Source organism: Mastomys coucha, unplaced genomic scaffold (genome assembly GCF_008632895.1).
Source record: "Mastomys coucha isolate ucsf_1 unplaced genomic scaffold, UCSF_Mcou_1 pScaffold20, whole genome shotgun sequence".
In the NCBI taxonomy this organism is placed as follows: Eukaryota; Metazoa; Chordata; class Mammalia; order Rodentia; family Muridae; genus Mastomys; species Mastomys coucha.
Genome location: NW_022196903.1, coordinates 111863805 through 111882851, shown reverse-complemented (window position 1 = coordinate 111882851; position 19047 = coordinate 111863805). Strand labels below are relative to the sequence as shown.

At 46.9% G+C, this 19047-nt stretch overlaps 1 protein-coding gene across 36 annotated transcripts in view; it reads left to right on the top strand.

Moving 5' to 3' along the window:
- The window catches only part of Cacna1c (calcium voltage-gated channel subunit alpha1 C), a 529265-nt gene that overhangs the window by 367538 nt on the left and 142680 nt on the right, over window positions 1-19047 (top strand). For 27 of the 36 annotated variants that reach the window (XM_031383153.1, XM_031383144.1, XM_031383150.1 and 24 more), the window contains exons 8-9: window positions 8081-8184; window positions 15165-15337. In XM_031383153.1, the coding sequence (XP_031239013.1) occupies window positions 8081-8184; window positions 15165-15337 (277 nt within the window). Of the gene's footprint in view, window positions 1-7677; window positions 7782-8080; window positions 8185-15164; window positions 15338-19047 lie in introns of all 36 variants that reach the window. The other 9 variants (XM_031383145.1, XM_031383146.1, XM_031383155.1 and 6 more) reach the window with 1 other exon arrangement.

Here is a 19047-nt window from a genome sequence, read left to right as displayed (position 1 = left end):
TCAAATCCATTTAGCCCTGGTGAAAACATTTAAGAGACTGTGTACTCCTGTCTGCAAACCAGAGCTGGAAGCGTGAGAAGGAAGCAAGGGATTGTCCCATGCCAGAAAGAGAAGCAAGGCCAAGAGAAGCGCTCACTTCTCCCAGCATCTAAGGCAGCTTGGTAACTGCATGGAGATGCAACTTCCCACTGTTTCCATGCACCATCTCCCATAAAGCCTTTCTCTTCCCAGCCTGTTAGCATGCCAGAGTCCAGTATTGCTGGGAAGTTTGTACCTTTCTCTAAGTGACTGCTCTCAGCTTGCCTCTCCCTGGTTCCCGGCTAATGTTTACCAAGTGTCCTCGTGAGCCTGGATGCTTAAGATGCTGAGGATTTGGTAATGCATAAGATCCAGTTCTGTCTGTAGAACAGACAAGATTCTGAGCTGAGTAACACCGAAGCCTGTGCCATGGCAGGGTTAGCGTGTTCACACCCTGTCACTGGGCAACACTGATTGCCATCTATATTGACCTCAGACTAAAGTGAAACATTGGGAACCATTTTCAGGCTTGATCTTGATAAGAAGCTGATAGTGTGTTGTGTGAAAGAAAATGAGATGGAAGTTGGATTTTCTCTAGTTAGGCAAATTCTTCTATTTAGTAGAGCAGGTCACCTTCCTAGGTGGCCCTAACTATTCCTTCTGCTTTGCCCGAAGGACCTATTACTTTCTGCCCTGATGAGCCATGGACAGAAAGGTCTCTGCAAATAGGCAGTTTCCACCCTTGGACCAGGGGCCATGTGACTATATGATGCTGGGCTCCAGAGTCTCATCCTGTGACTCTCAGCTCCTGCCTTCAGTCGTTGTGGGAAAGCCGGCTGTAGCATCACCCTGAGGGCAGGTGCAGGCTTGGGGGAATATGTATAATTTACTTTGCTGACGGCCCTGGTGTACTTTCTGATCTTCTTTTATCATTCCCTCCCTCTCCCTCACTATAAGTCATTGATACCACACCAGCCAGATGTGACCCTAAGAGGCTGTCATAGTGACAGCCAGAGTGGGGACTGTGCAGAATCACACAACAGTAACTACTAATTTTCAGCAGCTGTGTTGTACCTTCTTTCCCGGGGGTGTGATGGAGCTCAGGCTGGGGACAGAAAAATTGTCAGAGGTGAAGGGGCTCCAGGGTCTGGGGATGTGCCTCACTTTGACATCCCCAGCATCCTTCTGAAACAGATTGTGTGAGCGTGCATGTGTACATATACAAGTTGCACACACACACACACACACACACACACACACACACACACACACACGAAGAGAGAGAGAGAGAGAGAGAGAGAGAGACGGAGAGATACTGTGCTTCCTACTGGTTATTCATGATGGAGGCACCTCCTAGCTCAGTGCTCCTGCTGTCCGACAATTCCTTTAATTACTTTGACCTTTCTATGGCCATTTTATTTCCTGTTCTCCTTCTCGCTCCTTTCTTTCCCTTAGGCAGTCCTCCTCCTCGACTCTAGGCTTATATCACTAACCCAGAAACTCAGATATCAAAATGTTTTAGCATCAAAGGTATACAAATCCTCAGAGCTGCCTCCACCAGTCCCTGGCTAGGAACTTAGTGTCCACAGAGGAAGTTCTCCGAGCTGTTGGGATGCAGGTTTGAGTTTGAAGCTCTGAGACTAGGACGAGCTGAATGGCCACAGTGCTACTGGGATTCTGCTGGGTTTGAACTCAGTCTTAAGCTAGTTTCCAGTGAATGTGTGTCTTCCTCTCAGAAGGGCACATCTCCCCTCAGGTGTGCAGTTAACGTCTAGTGGGCCCAGAGAGCAGCAGTGGAGACTCCTTTATGTAGCAATGAGTAGAACCCCCAGAACTGGGTTCATCTTAAACATCTAAACAGCTGTATAGAAGTTTCTAGAGAAAAGAAACTAAGCTAAAACTCAGGCTTCCATGTAGTTTTCTTAGGAAATCACTCTTTAAACCAAAGCCTCTCTCCATGTATTCCCAGAATGCCCAAGTGTAAAAAGTAAGACAAACAAATAAAGCAAGATGAAGGAGAAGGAGAAGAAGAAGAGAAGAAGAAGAAGGGGGAGGAGGAGGAAAGAAACAAGAAAGCAAAGGAAGAATATAGGGCCAAGCAACATTCCCATTGATTTTTTTCTTATCTTTTTTCAGATGTGAGAATTTTTTAACCTTTGAACCAAATAACTGCCTAACACAGAGAATCTGCTACCTAAACAATTTGATGGAGAGTTACAAACACAATAATGAAGAGAATGAGCATCTCTCAGAGCCTTCACTGCTTGCTCACTCATCCATCCATCCATCCATCCATCCATCCACTCACTTCATTCATTTTACTCATGTTAGATGAGTTCTTGCAGTCCAATAATTCAATTTAATATATATATTTATTAAACATTTTTTTTATGTTCTCAGAAGCGGGGATGGCATGGGGTAGGGAACAGAGAAGAATAAGTCCTGCCTTCCAGGAGTTCAGAATATAAGGCATGCAGTATTTACAAAGGAGTATGCCCCACTCCCGATAGAATTGCAGGGTTGTATAGGAAATAGACCACTCTGGGGGATCTGGGAATTTTAGTACCGAGGCTGGACAAGGAACCAGAGAACAGATGCCCTTATCTTGGGAGAGCATTCATTAGCAGCTTTGGATGTTGAAGTAAACTGTGTTTTAGTTTCTTAACAAACCCAAGAAAGGACTGGGCATCCCAGTGTTCTTGCTTGCTGTGCTGGGATACAGTGTCAGGCATCACCTAGGACCATACACCTGCTAGCAGCCCCTCCCACTGTGAGTCAGCCGTTCCCAACATGGTGATCAGACCAGGATATCACTCTGCTCATACCCTCACCACGAGGTCAGAAGCCCAGCCCATCTGCTTACAGGAGTCATTTGAATGTGCAGTTTTGTTTGCTGGCTTGCCAAGCTGTTAGGACCAGTGGTTTTCTCCTACCTACTGAACCTTTTACTGTTTCAGCTGCCTAGAGAATTTTTGGCAAAGAACAAGTAGGTGCACAGGGCTGGGGCAGGATTCAACTTGCTTCTTACCCTGTGACCCCTGTGATGGACATTTATGTTCCAGGCAACATAGGTCATTAAGAGCCATTTGTCCTGGATGGGAAATGGCCTCTCTTGGTACCTGTGGGAACCATTTAGTTGCAGAGCTTGTGGTGAGAAGAGGAAGGTACACATGATGTGAAAACTCCCAGAAGCTAGCTTGGATCAAAGAGGCCTTGAGATGTTCATGGTGGAGGACTTGCTTCACCCTCCCCTCAAAGAAGAGGTTCTGGTGGATTTGAAAGTATAAGGCAGGGGCCCTTCCGCCCAGTTAGATGCTAGTTTCAGATGGGTCTTTGGTATTCTTTGTCCAGTCTTGATTAACTAGAAAGGCTCTGTGTCTGTGTCAGCGAAGGAAGCGCCAACATAGTTTCAGGTCTGGGGTCCTGAATGGTGCCGACATCGGACATGAGGACCAGGATGCCCCCTGCCTTCTTTGGGGAAGCTGTAGAGCTCCTGCTGTCCCAGACCCCAAAACTTCTACCAGTGACTTGAGAAGACCTTCCGTGTTTGCATCACCAGATAAGGGAGACAGCAAGCTGGGTCCCTTTTTGATAAGCCTTTATTAATCTTTTCTTTGGAGTAAATCTAGTCCCCAGGTTGGAGATAATGATCACATTACTCCAGCATCACCTTGCTTAAGAGCTAAGCAGCCATTGTGTACTCTCCACCCAGTCTGCCCTGAAAGAAGGTGGCCTGGAACAAGAGGGAAGAGCAAAGGGTGCTTTCTTCAGACCGCTGTCTGCTCAGGCATGATGGCTTAAGACCCCCAGAAAATGCCCTTGGTCTTTGCCTGTCTTGAACCCCTGGAATACCTATCCCATAGCCAAGGAAGGGACCAAAGCAGAAATATGGAATTGGGTGTGGAAAGCCTGAGTTTCCTCTTTCTGGCCCTGGCTTTCTGTGGACCCGTGGTCTTCAGATCTCTAGTTCTAGCCACAGAAGTCCTTGATGAAATTAAGCGATCTTGTCCTATGTGACTCAGAGGAAAGGACCCATAGGCTAACCAAGAACCTAAGGGACCTTCCAAGGCAGAAGGGCTTGTGTGGCCTGCCTGGAGCACTGTTCTGGGGGAAGGAATCCACTCTAAGGAAGCTAGAGGAGGCCACTAGCTCTGCCTCTGCCTAGCTGTCTGCCCAGGCTCTGCTTGAGACCCCAGCTACAGAGAACATGCCGGCACCCACTGGAGCCTCTGTTCCCACCTGTCCCATGGGATAAGTGAAGGCACAGTGCTCATGACAGACCAGATTACCTTCTGTCCTTTGGGGTTGATGTAGCCCAAGCCACAAAAGTTATTAGGGTAGCTTAGTAATACAGAAGCTGGGTGTGGGCTCTCGGGGGTGGCACACTGCTGGATGGCACCCAGAGTTGTGTGTCTGTCTGCCTGTTTTCTGGTGAGAGTCTATCATCCTCACCAGCTTTGCCTGCTCTCCACGCTCTCCCTAAACATGACAACAGTGCTGAGAGCAGTGGTTCTCAACCTCCATGATGCCATGAGACCCTTTAATACAGTTCTCCATGTTGTGGTGACCCCCCAACCATAAAATTATTTTGTTGCTACTTCACAATTGTAATTGTGTTACTGTAATGAATCATAATGTACATATCTGTGTTTTCCCATGGTCTTAGGCAACCTCTGTGAAAAGATTGCTCAGTCCCGGTTGTGACTCACAGGTTGAGAACCACTGACTTGTAAGAAAAGGAAGAACCGACTTCTGCTTCTGACCTATGCTAACAGTAACTGAAGAAGGATAGACAGAAAGATGCTCATTGCTTAAAATCCAGGTTCCCCCAGACTCCCTCCCTTGCCTAGCACCCCAGCTGGGGTTGCTTTACTGTAATCTCAAGGCCAACAAAACACCCACATCTTATATATTCCCACATCAAGCACGTGGTGAATAAATATGGATGCTATGTGAGCAGGCAGACGGCTCCTCCCCAGGTCACAGTGGCATGGCCAGGCCCTGGCATGGCAAAGCCTCATGGCTGGGTACATGGTTCCTTTCCTCTCTAATCCTATTTTGTCTTTCTTGCTTGTGTCGATCATTGTTGCTTTCCTCTCCCTGGCCTAGAGACAAACTGAACAGCTAGTTCTACTTCCACCAGACTGGTTTCCCTCTCACTTTGGGCTCAGCAGATTCCTCCTGGTCCAGGAAGGACCCTGAGACCAGAATCCACCTGCTTTGATGGATGTTCTACTCTTTCCTTCACTCCTGTTCCATGGCCAGGAAGGCTTTACAGCTGTGTCCATGGTTCTAACAATGACCAAGTCCATGAGGGGTTGGGGTTTAGCTACTGCTACCACAGGGTCTTTGGACCCTGGACTTTCTTCCTGCTCCATAGCGCCCTCTGCTGTCAGTGACCCCAGTGTGCAAAGGCCACAGAGCTCTATCTGATATGGCCCTTGCTTCTGCAGCCTCATCCAGCAGTCTTCTCTGTTTCCTGCTCCTCACTTACTCTCTCCTACAACTGCATGCACTACCCCATCTTTACCATTTATATGCATGCATGCATACATACATACACACACACACACACACACACATACACACACACACACTTATATACATACATCCCCAGCTAGCAAAGGTTTCCTATTTATAGTACAGAGACTAGTCTTACGTTCATCAATCCAACTCAGACATTTCCTGAGTAACTATCAAATGCAAGCCACTGCTCCTGGCACATGGAATTCACCAGGGATGCAAACAAACCCAAGCCGCCTATGCTCATGAAACCACGCTATAGCCTATAAGACAGTAGATACCCATTGTGACCCATGAGGAACCCACCTAGTCGGGAAGTGGTATGGTAAATGCTATGGAAAACTAGAGCAAGGCACATAGGAATGGGAACGGTCAGCAAGGCGTTAAATTGAATTGCCCTGCAGTGCAGACAACATACATGGGGAACTCTCTCACCAGCTCAGTTCAAACCAATGGGACAACACAATTCTTATACAAGATCTCTAACTAAAACAGCAAGCCCTTCGGACGGAGCACAGGTCTCTGAGTACTTCTCTATCTTTAGTCCGATCACACAGAGAACAACACGTCTATAACTCCATAGAGGTCAAATGTAGAAACCACACTGAAGCAGCAGTTGTCAAATTATGCCTCAGGAAAATCACTTGGGGTGTCCATGACTACAATCATAATGCAGATGAACGAACTACACTGAACTCCCAGGCTTGAAGAAGAGACCCAGGGATCTATTTAATTGGTTGTCACCAATTATTCTAGTGTTGGCCATCTTAGGGCCCAGTGTACTGAAGATGCACAATCATATCCTTCCATATAAAATTGGTTGCATGAAGATAATGATACCGAACAGGGTCCGCAAACTCTGCCATGGATTCCACATCCAGTCAGCCTGTAGTGCTTGTAAAGTGGGTTGAAAAGGCCAGAGCTCTGGGGTAAGATGAAGCGTGGCATTTCTAAACAAGCACCTGATGATGCTGGTGGTTGAAGACACCCTTTGAGGAGAATGTCTGGCTGGGCAATGGTAGTGCACACCTTTAATCCCAGCATTTGGGAGGCAGAGGCAGGCAGATTTCTGAATTCAAGACCAGCCTGGTCTACAGAGTGAGTTCCAGGACAGCCAGGGCTACACAAAAAAAAGAGGAGGGGAGAGGAGGAAGGGGGTAAGGGAGGGAGAGACAGAGACAGAGACAGAGAGAAGGTCTGATGAAAGTCGATCAGGAAGCCGGTACCTTTAGAATCTAGAATTTTATAAGCTAGGTTTACCCAACCAGAAGTGAAGTGTGTTCAGTGCTTGGAAAATGTCAGAAGTAGAAGATTTGAGGAGCTGAATTAGAATGTATTTCTTCTTTAATCGAAATGCTGTCCTGTGACTTCACACTCCTTCCTGCTTGAAGTGTAAGGAATGTCTGTCAGCCACTGAAGGGAGAGGATGGGAGTCAGTGGACAGGGAGTTCTAGAGAAATGCTCATAGCAAAGTCCCCTTAACCCAGAGGGACCAGTTTTGGCTCTCATGGCCTCCAGTTCCTCCAGGGGCCTGTGACTTGCTGTAGAGTGTCCTCATCAGTCCAGTAGTTACAGGCCGAGTGCCTCTTCCATCTAGGCTGTGGTGTCAGTGACGAGGCCCCTTCTCTGACACATAAGCCAGGAGAGTAGTTCCTTTCCTGGCCCATCTGCTTGTGAGGCACTGAGGTCAAGCCCTCTATTGCCTAGACTCTAGGAAGAAAGAGCCTTTTCACAGCCTAAGGTCAGACCAGCTCAGGGTACATCTTAAGATTTAATGGCCACAAAACCCACATGGGCTAAGCCCATTCCAGGATTGGGGGGAAAAAAGGCGACCTACCTTCCTAGACAAGTGTGTAGGAAAAGCCCTGGAAAACTTTCTTTTCCAGAAAATAGAACAGAAGTTAGGAGCAAGCAAGACCCCCACGCCACCTCCCTAGACTCTGCTGCTTAGGCCAAGATTGCAGGGAAGGATTTTGCATAGGGATGAAGCCAAAGACAGTGGCAGCTCCTGGTCCCCTTAACGAAAGCCCAGATGAGCACTTATGCCTCCTGTGGATCTGTTCGCACTCCCTACCTGTCTGTCTGTCTTGCCCTTCACTTTGCTTGCTCTGTCCTAATTCTCCCTCATCTTTCCAGATGCAAGACGCTATGGGCTATGAGTTGCCCTGGGTGTATTTTGTCAGTCTGGTCATCTTTGGATCCTTTTTCGTTCTAAATCTGGTTCTCGGTGTTTTGAGCGGGTAAGCTGACCACTTCTGTGTCCTCTTTACAATGCAGCCGAGCAAGGTCCCAGGTTCCACTGCGTTCAATGCAGAATCCTCAGAGACAGGACCCTAACAGGCCCAGGAAAACAGGAAAAAAAATCTCCATCCAAGAACAGATTCTGACCATTGGCTGCACGGGCACTTTAGCCTCTGAGTTGCACCTTGAGGATCCCGGGTCCCACGCTGCTCAGCTCAGCGCTGGGGAGCCAGTGGTTGGCGCTTGGCCGTGCTCGGTTGCTATGTGTGCCTGACTAACTATCATTCCATTCTTCCAGGTCAATGATGCCGTAGGAAGGGACTGGCCCTGGATCTATTTTGTAACACTAATCATCATAGGGTCATTTTTTGTACTTAACTTGGTTCTCGGTGTTCTTAGCGGGTAAGCAGGACCAAGGAAATGGTCTTGATTTTTCCATTAATTTGTATTTTATTCTCTCTGCTATTCCTGGCACTCTTCTGTTTCTGGCTCTGGTGAACCTGGGATCAAGGGTCACTCGGGAGCCTTGAAGTGAAGGTCTTTGGCCTGACTGTGAGGTGGGTCCGATGGATGGGAGGTAACTCATCAGAGACACCTGGTTCTACCCAGATCCCACCACACACACCAAGACCTTCCCAGCCCCCAGGGAGGCAGGCTGCTTCCCATTGGGCCATACTCACTCAGCCTGAGGAGCAGCAGCACAGAAAGAGCCTTGAGTGGGGATAACTTCACAGCAGGAATCTGAAAGAAGGTTCCCCGTGCACACACAGCCCTCGCAGTGCCCTTGGAAATAAACACTGGCTTGAGCTCATGAGGTAGCTATCATCCTCAGGTGAATACAGACTTTAAATCACTTTTATTGAGTCCACAGGCCAGAGAAGGAAGAGTTTGGTTTAAAATACGAATAGATATGGTAGGATAGCCCAGTGGTAAGGTATTTGCCTCGCATGGACACTCTCTGTGTTCCATCCCAGCACTGTCAAAACCAAAGACAGACAAAACTCCATGACTGTATGTCTATGTGTGTGTGTGTGTATGTGTGTGTATTTACATACATATATGTGCAAACAAATATAGACTAAAAGTGTAATTCTCATTGCAAGGTCAAACAGCCTATCGTTGTTGTTTACTTTTCTGAAAGTGAAGGACACTCAACTACTTAAAGCCACAGGTTATGAGGTTAGAGATGAGGCATAATTCATTTTCCTTTAAATTTATTTAGATGGCCACAGACACAAACCTACCTGTTTTTAGCCATGGCTCAGATGCAATCTGAAGTAAAAGAATGAGTCGTGGCTGGGACATCGAGCCCCAAGGATGGCTACCTTCTCACCACAGAGACCTGGGTGTCTCCTCAGCTACCCATTTTTCACTAGCTCATGCCAGCCATGCCAAGACCTGACACTTAAATGCTCCTGGTGACCTTCTGGCCCTCTCTAGGGGACTCGCCTACCGACTTTGGTATAGAGGGAGGTGGGGGATCTGTTTCCGCTCTGCTTGGATGGGTCGACTGTTTTCCTGGGCACTGAGGGAGTTCTTGCTGGGGGACAGTTCAGGAGGAAGGAAGGAGGCTGCTTTCAGTGCAGACCGGGCAGGGTTCTATCCCCACCATGGTCAGGGCATGGGGTTCAGTCTGCTACAAGCAGGAGATGGAGTCATATATAAGCTCCCAGTTAGCTGCCTGGAGGTTACGGTGGGGTGGGAGGGGTTGTTCTTATCTTCCAACACAAGAAAATGGCCCATTGTTTATACATGAATCTCACTGATAGCACTGGAAAAGAGTCAAACTCATTAGCCCCCTTCAAGACCAAAATGTGGCTATCCTAGCTCTGTGTTTGCTGGGTGCACAATATCTGGCAACCTCATCTTTTTAAATCTTTGTTTTCCATGTCAAAAAAAAAATGAAGATCACATCAACTCACAGGTGGCTGTCGCTGTAGAATGAACAAAAATGTCCATGTAGGATATTAGGCACGGGACTAGTTTTCAGTCCGCGCTCAGCAGCAGCGCTGGCTGCACAGTGACTACTTTGACTTTTAAAGATGAGTAACTTGAGCCAAGACATGTCACTTTTCTGGCAATCAGCAGACTTGGGCCTGAAGGCTTAGTTTGGATCCTGTTTTCTTATCACTGCCTGCTAGCTCTGCATTGAATAAGTCTGGTTATAGTGTAGGAATATATTTATACATACATAGACATACATACACACACACACACACACACACACACACACACACACACACACACACACGAAACCTAAATTCCATTTACTTCCCTCAGATGTTAGGAACCGAATCTTAGCATGTAGGAATCCAGTATGGAAAGTGAGAACCAGACTCCAAAGGCTCCGTTTTAATCCCACAGCTGTCCCTGTCTCCCAGAGGCATGGCCAACCTGCAGGTGTCAAGTCAGAGATGTCAAAGGAGCAGCTGCTGATGCTGACGAAAGACCATTTTGAAATGACACCATGGTCTCACTTAAGTCAAATGTTTAGATAGACGTGCGTAAACCAATGTTTTGATGCTTAATGGTTTTCAGAACATTCTGTTGATGTGGGACAGGAATATAAGGACTCTAGCCCCTGCGCCTGTAAACCAGAGCTCAGTTGGTCTGTCCTGGGGCCTTCTAGCACCTGAGCATCCTCAAAGTTGCAGCATGCTTCTGGCAGCTCCAGAAACATTGATGGACACTTTGCCCAGCCAGCCATGCATCTGTAAGCAGTTGCCCACCCCTTCTGGCTTTTGTCAAGGGCCAATGACTCTGAGTGCACTGCCTCTAAGCTGTGCAGTGACAAACCTGGAAACAAGCTCCTGTTGGTTGACCATACTGGTGATGGTTTTGAAGTTGGCATATTGATTAATTAGGACAACAGTGTAATAGTTAACCTCAAATGCTTGGGGGAAACCCATTCATTCGTCAGCTAGACTCCAGTTAGACCAACCTTCCAGAATATTGAAGAAGTCTTACAGCCATGAAAGCGCTATCCCAAGGATTGCACGAACAGTCTGCCCGTACTGTGTCAAGGCCTGTGCTCTGCATATCTCATGTTAGTTTATTTAGTGTTCATGACAGCTTCATGAGCTAGAAGCTACTCATGTTTCCACTTCACAGAAGAAAAGACTGAGGATTAAATGAGGAAGCTGCATCCATTCCAATGGAAGAGTTTGAAGGATGGAAGGCTGGGCCAGAGCAGCATCAATCCACAGCCTCTTCTTGTGACTTCTACAGTTGCGGGAGGAAGTGGGAAGCGGAGATCAGACACTAGAGAGGTGGAAGGGGTGAAGGGGAGGTGTAGTAGAAGCAGTCTACAAGCTTCTGGACACAGACAGGGAACAGAAAGGCTGGGGAATGCTGCCTGGCTGGCCCAGTGGGGCCTGTGGTTCAACGGAAGAATTGGAAACTCTGCAGAGCTTCATGGGCCCAGAGAGCAGAGGCATTTCAACAGCGGCTGTGAAGTATTCTGTGACTGGAGGACTGAGGTGTGAACCCAACATCCATCAATTAAAAATAACACTGCTAGAGCTCAATAAAGTAGCTCATCATCGTCACAAATTATGTTCTTTTGTCAGCTAGGAGAGGCTAACGTGTGCCCCCTGTGCTCTGCTCAGAGCAGAGATGGTATCCCATCCCATACAGTTTCTATTGTAAATGAAGAAACTCCAAGAATTCGGTTACCTGAGGGTTCTGCATTCTTTATCTACAATCCTCACATATTCAGAAGGCCTTCGTTCTGACAAGGTCACCTAAAATACACTGTATGAAGGACACACAGATCTTAGACTCTTTTCAAAAATCTTCCATGTTATGTAGTGACCGCCATATTCACCCTATGCAAGGCACAGGTCTGGCATCGGTATAGGTAACAATTGGATTAGAATTACTTTCTCCTCCAGAAATTTCAGTCTCCAGCCTATTAGAATCCAAACAATGACTATGAGACTCAAATTACATTTGAGGCTGTGGGTCAGGGAGTGGAAGGATGGACTCTGAAATCTGGGCCTGTGGATGAGCCTGTACCTAGAATCTCATAGCTGGGCATTTTTCACATCAGGAAGCAGAGTCCCTGATGGGTGGGAGAGTTCCAGCCTGAGAGTATACCTGGACCGTGCTGTTAAGACAGAGCGTCCAGACTGAGGACTCCCCACATGCTGTGGCGGCAGCAGAAGAGGTGACTACACAGACTTGATCCTCATCCTTCAGTGGTTTCACTCTGTCAAATCTCACTGCATCGGTGAATACTGATCAACGATGCAAGTTACAGAGTTAGATTCCTGCTAATAAGTATCCGGTCACATATGGCAACCAATTAAGATGGAGCCCTATGTGTGTTTCTGAGCACAACTTGTTTAGTAACTATCACCCATTTGTTAACATTAGACTCACAACCATCAGCCCTGCAACTCATGCCGGTGTGAGCTTAATCTAACACACATTTTCTCTCCAAGACACAGCATAGCCTTTCACTCCATAGAGCTATGCTTGAGGCCATTTAATCAGTGAAATCTCTAATCAATAGCCCCAAAATACAACAACAACAAAATGCCAGTAAATAGACTGACCATAAATAAAGACATTTGCTATGTTATGAGAACTGAGTTAGGGAGAGCGTCTCACCTTGTCTGAACTTAGCAGGAAGCAGGTGACATGTTTTTGTTTTGCTTTTGTTTTGTCATTACATGCCTATTCATACATGAGTATAAGAGTGCCATGAATATTGATTTGGGGGTTGCAAACCCAGTAATGACAGAGTTATCATTTATCTCTCTTCAGTATTGATTTTCAGAGGACCTAATATCCCATGGTCAGAGTGATTCGTCCCACCCACATCCTCTTGCCTGCCTTACATAGTGAGCACTGACCACCCCTCCTCCCATATTTTATCTTGGCCATTTTGCTAGTGACAGATGCACTCCTGCCTTGTGACAAATTCCACAGTAGTGACTGATTGTCTTGCTGGCTCTGGCCTCTGGGTTGGGTACAGCCTATCAGACCGGGGTTCCATGTCTTCATTAGCCCAGTCTCAAGAACAAGCACATGGCAGGCATCCAGGAAAGGAAAGAGAACCAGGAGCTGATACCCATGGTTTCCGTGCAGCCCATGTGGCCGAGTCCCTGCCCATGGTACTATCGAAGCACCATGTTACCTTGCTCCCAAGGCATGTTTTCCAGCCCTCCCGCCACAGCATGTCCTTCCTCTACAGGAGCAAAAGCAGGCAGGTCACATAGAAGCATACAATATAGCCGTCCCTTCCCCTTTAGTCCCCGTGACTGTTTAGGATTTCCCATGAGTCTGCAGGTGTGAACAGCGAGCTTCCCCGCCTAACTGCAGCCCAGTCCAGACCTGTTCTTCCAGCTCTGTAAGAAGGATAGTGGGTGTCTTATAACCAGAGCTTGAACTCTGAGAAATTATCCAGAAGAGCTAAAGGACTCCCTTAGCAACTTTATGCCTTTGAAACTCACTCAAACCCACTCCAGAGGAAAGGGACAAGAAAGCATGTGGGTGTAGGCAGAAAGACTGCAGGAAAGACTCCAGGTACTGCAGAAAGACTCCAGGTACATTTTAGGGAGTTTATTTGCATAGGGAGAGAGGTGCACTACGAATCTACTGTCTCTAGGGAGTAAGGTCACAGCGGGGGAGGCTTCACCATATGTAAGGTAAGGAGGCAAGGCAAACGGGGGCTGGCATCTTCCCATATGTCCACCCCAGTAACAAAAGCGGGATGAGAAGAACCAAGCCGGTTCCTACCTTCCCTGTGATCTGTCAATCCAGCGCCTCTTCTCCTAGCATCCAACTTCCTCGGAAGGAAGTAAAAGTACCCACTGGCTGGCAGGAAGCCCACAAAACAGCAAGTTCAATCCGATTATAATTGGATTCAATCAGATTTGAGAAGAAAATTCAATCCAAACCAGAGCGTCGTTCAGGAGGTAGTTGAAGAAGACTCACTCACTTGAGAGCCCCCGTTCTGGAAATTAAACCATCCCCTAGGCTCCTCCCAGGTCTCTGCCCCATTTTACCACAGTGGTGATTGCTAAATCCCCAGCTCTGCCAAACTCCATAGGCAAAATGCAACCACTAGGCAGGTGGTTATCTGGTCACAGAGCCCCCCCACATAGGACACCGGGCTTCAATGAGCCTTCTGTCCCTGGAGGTTTTACTGGTGACATGATTCCCCTCAAGGTGCCTTTCCTCTACAGTACTGCACTTGTGCATGAAGCTCTGATGAGTCCATTTCCATAGCCTGTTGACCTGAATCAGGTTCTAACCGAGAAGAAACGCAGGAGCCATGGTCCAGGGATTAGTCAAGACACCAGAAAATTCACATGCACACTCCACCCATCTACCCCACCCCACCCTACTAACCAACGAGCCCATTTTTGATAGGTCAAACAAAACAAACCAAAACCAAGCAAATCGAATTCTCTTGCCACCCATGAGAAGAAGGGGCTGGTTTCTGCCAAGGCTCCTCTGTTTCCTTCTTCCAGCAAGTCCTTGAAAAACGGCAGTGTCTGCTGATTATCCCTTTAAACGGCCACAACTGTGACACCATTGTCGTTTTTTTACATATTTTTCTATGCTGGATAGGCAGGCAAAAGGCAGGCCCCAGGGCATTTTCTTGTGTTTGGAATCCTTACAGGAAATTCATGTGGGTTGAGCTCCCTCCAGGCATGCTAAGAACAGTAGAAGGAACTGTAGCCCTGAGAACAGAGACTGAGGAGCTCAAACCTCCTGGGTCCCTAGACAGTGAGAGGTACTGGCAAATATTTACCCTCCGCCTTTGGGGTGGGGAATGCCCTGGTCAATCACACTGGCTGGTTTTCAGGGTGTAAATATTCCAAACTTGGCTGTTATCTACTATCAAGGAGACTTCGCTGAAGCCAGAGTTGGGAAAAGGAGGCATTATCTATTGGCTCTGAGACCCAGTATAAGTTAAGTGGGCTCTGTCACCACTGGGTCTGAGTAATCTGTGTCATTTGAAGATAAGTTGTCATTTCTTTTAAAAGGTGTCGCCTAATCCTGGGTGACACATGTTTCCTTGCTGTTGTAGAGGGCCGTTAGAGTGACTGTCTGGAAGGGTTTCCCTATCCTTGAAGAACAGCTGTTACTCACAGACAAAGCCTAGGATGATCTAGAAACTAAATTAACAGCCTTCACCCTCTTAGATTTTCCTGGCCTGGGTCAAGTGTATGCTCACGGGGCTCCCCCTTCTTGTGTAAGTGAGGACAGAACTGGGTGGTGGAGATAGCAGTTTGCAGAAAGGAAATGACCTGGATGGGGTTCTCTACACAAAGCATTAATACCTGCCTTGTCTTCCTTTCTCTCCATCTTCCCTCCTGGCTAATCCTTCTGTGCCGCCCTGCCCCCACCCCTCCCTCTCACACCAGGGAGTTTTCCAAAGAGAGGGAAAAAGCCAAAGCCCGAGGAGATTTCCAGAAGCTCCGAGAGAAGCAGCAGCTAGAAGAAGATCTCAAAGGCTACCTGGACTGGATCACCCAGGCAGAAGACATTGACCCCGAGAACGAGGATGAGGGCATGGACGAAGACAAGCCTCGAAACAGTGAGCAGACATCTCCCCTTCAGCTGGGGTTTGGGATGGGGAGAGCAGAGTCAGGAGACGGTGTTTTACACCAACCTTTCTTCTGGTTGACGTTCACGAGAAGAACATCCTTCTCAATGGTGGCTGCCATTTGCTGCTCATGGGAATTAGTCAGATGGGAAATGACCGCCCACTACTGTAGACAACCTCATATTCCGTTTAGAAACTTCGCCCTGAAAACATAGTTGTGTTTGTGCTAAGGCGAGAGAAGCATGCCTCTCCTGTGGGCTTTTAAGGTGGGGCCAATCATCCTGTTCCTCTTCCTTGGGACCAGTTTCCACTAGCCAGCTTCTTGGAAAGATGTGTACCTGGATTCTTTCCACACTGGCAGAGGTCTTCCAGATTCTGCCCCCTCCCCCCCACCCGCTCCAATTTTCTAAGGGAATAGAGTCAAGATTTCTCATTGAGTAGGTAACTTAACTTATCGCCTGAGACAGTGCTTCTGGGAACATCAGAGGAAATGCAGAGGAATTCCACTGAATCCATTTAGATTATAGACACAGAGCCAAATCCTTTCCTCTGGGTTTTCTGAAAGCAGGCTACCAGAAAGCATACCATCAGGATACAAATGGGAGCAGCAGGTGACTGTAACTGTTTATAACAAGTCATGGAAAGTCAAACTTTATTCTGATTGTCCCAGTAGTTTTCAAAGTGGGATCCCTGGACCAGTGGTAGCAGCTCAAACTTGTTTGAAATGCAAACACTTGGGCTCTGGTCTAAACTTAAGAGCCCAAGGGCAAGTTGACCAGAGAAGATGATTCTCATGTGAGTCTCAGAACCTTTGGGTTAGCGCTAAGGCTGCTCCTGTTTCCCGTGACCCTGATCTTCGTGGATCTAATGCTCTTCCTACTCTGGGCTCAGCATTTGTCTTGCATTTTGCTTGTTTGAATAGTTGCTTTTCTGTCCTATCAAGCAGCATGCTTTGAAAACAAATCTTGAATATTGAGCACCTAGCACAGGGAACCATTGTGGGTCAGAGTAACAAGACAAAATCTGCCTCTAAGTAGAGAGGGACTCAGGAAGAGAGTCTGCCAACATCAGAAGAGCAGGTGGAGGTAGAAGACAGCCAAAGGTGCGAGCAGACTCTGCTCTCTTGCTCCAAAGACTGGTGCAATAAATCTATCAACTGCTCCCTTCCTGATAGCTCTGCTCAAGGTGCAAAGACAAAATTAAAACACATAAACAGCAAGGGACTGGTAACAACACACTTTAATAACCCAAGGACGCCTTCATGCTCCACTAAGTAGTTTTGCAAGCTGGAAGATTGGGCCATTGATAGATTATTTCAATGAACTATGATGCCTCTGAGGGGTTTTCTGGGAAAACACACAGCAGCTTCGGTTGTCTTGTCAATGGAGCAGCATGGTAGTTGATTAGTTTGTGGGATTGGGTAGAGTACTAAAGAAGCTAGTTGGCCTGTGAGTCACAGAGGAGCTTATAGACGGTTGGAAGTCCTGGCTCAGGATTAATTATGATAAACATTTTGTGGGTATGTGTCATGCAGAAATGGCCAATAGGCACTACTTACTTCACAGCCAGTTGCCATTCACAGGGGCGAATGGTTATGTTGTTCCCTGTTAAATTAAGAACTTCCGAAGAACACAGGCTACTTCTCCATCTCATCCATTATATGAGTGAATTCCAAGGAAAGCTCGAAGCATGGCACATACCTGGCTGTTGGAGCAGATTGCACTATCAGGCTCATTCAGTACCTGCTCACAGCCAAGGTTTGTGGAAGCCGAAGCATTCATTGAGAGTTAGACTCTGGAGATTTCTCCTCCATACCGCTTCATCATGTCTGGAGGGACATTTGGAGATGGCTTCCTGTCCCTAGTCAGCCCTGTCCTAAGAAGACTGGAGGAGGGATTCTAGATCCTACATAAACGGTAATGTGGGAGGGGCTATTCCAGGGAAGGGGGCAAATAACAAAGATCCAACAAAGCCAGAAATGAAAAGTAAAGAGTTCACATGTGAAAAAAGGAAATGTGGAACTCAAGGACAAAGATGGAGTGAATTCACAGGATTCCAAATAGACATGGAGGAAGTGTAATTTCATTATTGAATTCAAGGAAGACCTTTAGTTCACTGGGTCTGTGGATGGATGAAGAGATGAGCTGGATTCTAGGTTTATATACAGTTTACTATTTATATATAATTTACTTGACAAAAAGGCAATTCTGTGGCTTGGAAACTATATTCTTCTCTTTAGGATTTACTTCTTCATTTGCCCTTTGAAACACATGCAAGAGAAGAAATGCTTGTGTTTAACTAGTGTAGCTCTAGTTTTTGAAATGTCTAAAGATTACGCTATGGAATTTTTCTAGTTCTTTTCAGGTCAGAAACAAAGATGTGTGTGTGTGTGTGTGTGTGTGTGTGTGTGTGTGTGTGTGTGTGTGTAAGAAACTGTGTATGTCTGCATGTGAATGAAAAGTATATGTATCCTGTGTGTGGATGCATACATGTACCATTACATGCATATGGAGGACAGGGGTCAATCTTGGATACCGTCCCTAGGGACCCAAAAGACAGGGTCTTTCACTGGGACCTGGGGTTGCTTTATGAGCCTGGTTAGCCAGAGAGCTAAGGCTCTGCCTCCCTCTACTTCCTCGTCACTGGGATTATAAGTGCTTGCTGCACAAGCATGTTAATGCCCCAGCTGGCATCCATCCCTTTCAGTGCAGACCATGAGCCACTAGTGTGAGTCACTTGGAGGCAATGCTGGCTGCATTGTGGGGACAACTCAGTGACACATCATTCTGCAGGAGCTGAACAAACCTAAGTGGATCCATCAGTCAACTTTCCTAAGAGGAGGCACAAAACCATCGAGAGGGATAAGAATTAGAGGTTGGAAAATATAAGCGAGAGAACATTTAGTTGGGAAACCTTCCCTTAAAAAATTAGAGGAAAAATAAGTAAACTCTGTATAAACAGTTAACTCTATATAAACAGACTCCAGTTATTCTTATCATCCACCCTGCCATCCATAAATCAAAGGTCTTCCAAGCATTGTTGTTGGCACTGCTGAAATAACAATGAATAAATTAGTTAACCCCCCCTGCCTTTGTAGAAGTTCTATTGTAATGGGGTGGAGTTGGGTGGAGAACAGATTAAATAGTATGTGAGAGTGGCAAGTGTTGAGAGGTGGTGGTGGTGGGTGAGGTGGTCATGCATTCTCTAATAAGAAGGTGGTATCTAAATAAAGATCTAATAATGGAAGTGTACAGCTATTTGGGAAGGGATCCTTCTAGGAAGATGGAAAAGGAGGAGCATGACTGCTGCATCCAAGAACAGAAAGGAGGCCCATGTAGGTGGCTCTCAGGGGCAGAGGCGAAACAGAAAGTGGTGGAGACGATGCCAAGGGAAGTGGGAGAAGACCGTGTGATTTGTTGACATGAGAACCTGGATCTGAGCTAGAAGGAAGCCAAGCAGCCACTGGAGTGTTTGAGAAGAGAAGTGATAAGTCTGTCAAGCATTTAATGGCATCCCTGTGGTCACCATGTGCAAAATGGAATGGAGGCCACCAGGGCAGTGGCTAGCCGAGAGGGGACTCCCTGGAGATGATGGAGAAGTAAGGTCAGAATTCAAGGTGACGTCATTGCTGACAGACAAAATATGGGACACAAGAGAGAAAAGTTGAGGATATCCCAAGTCAGTTTAAGAATGGAATTGCC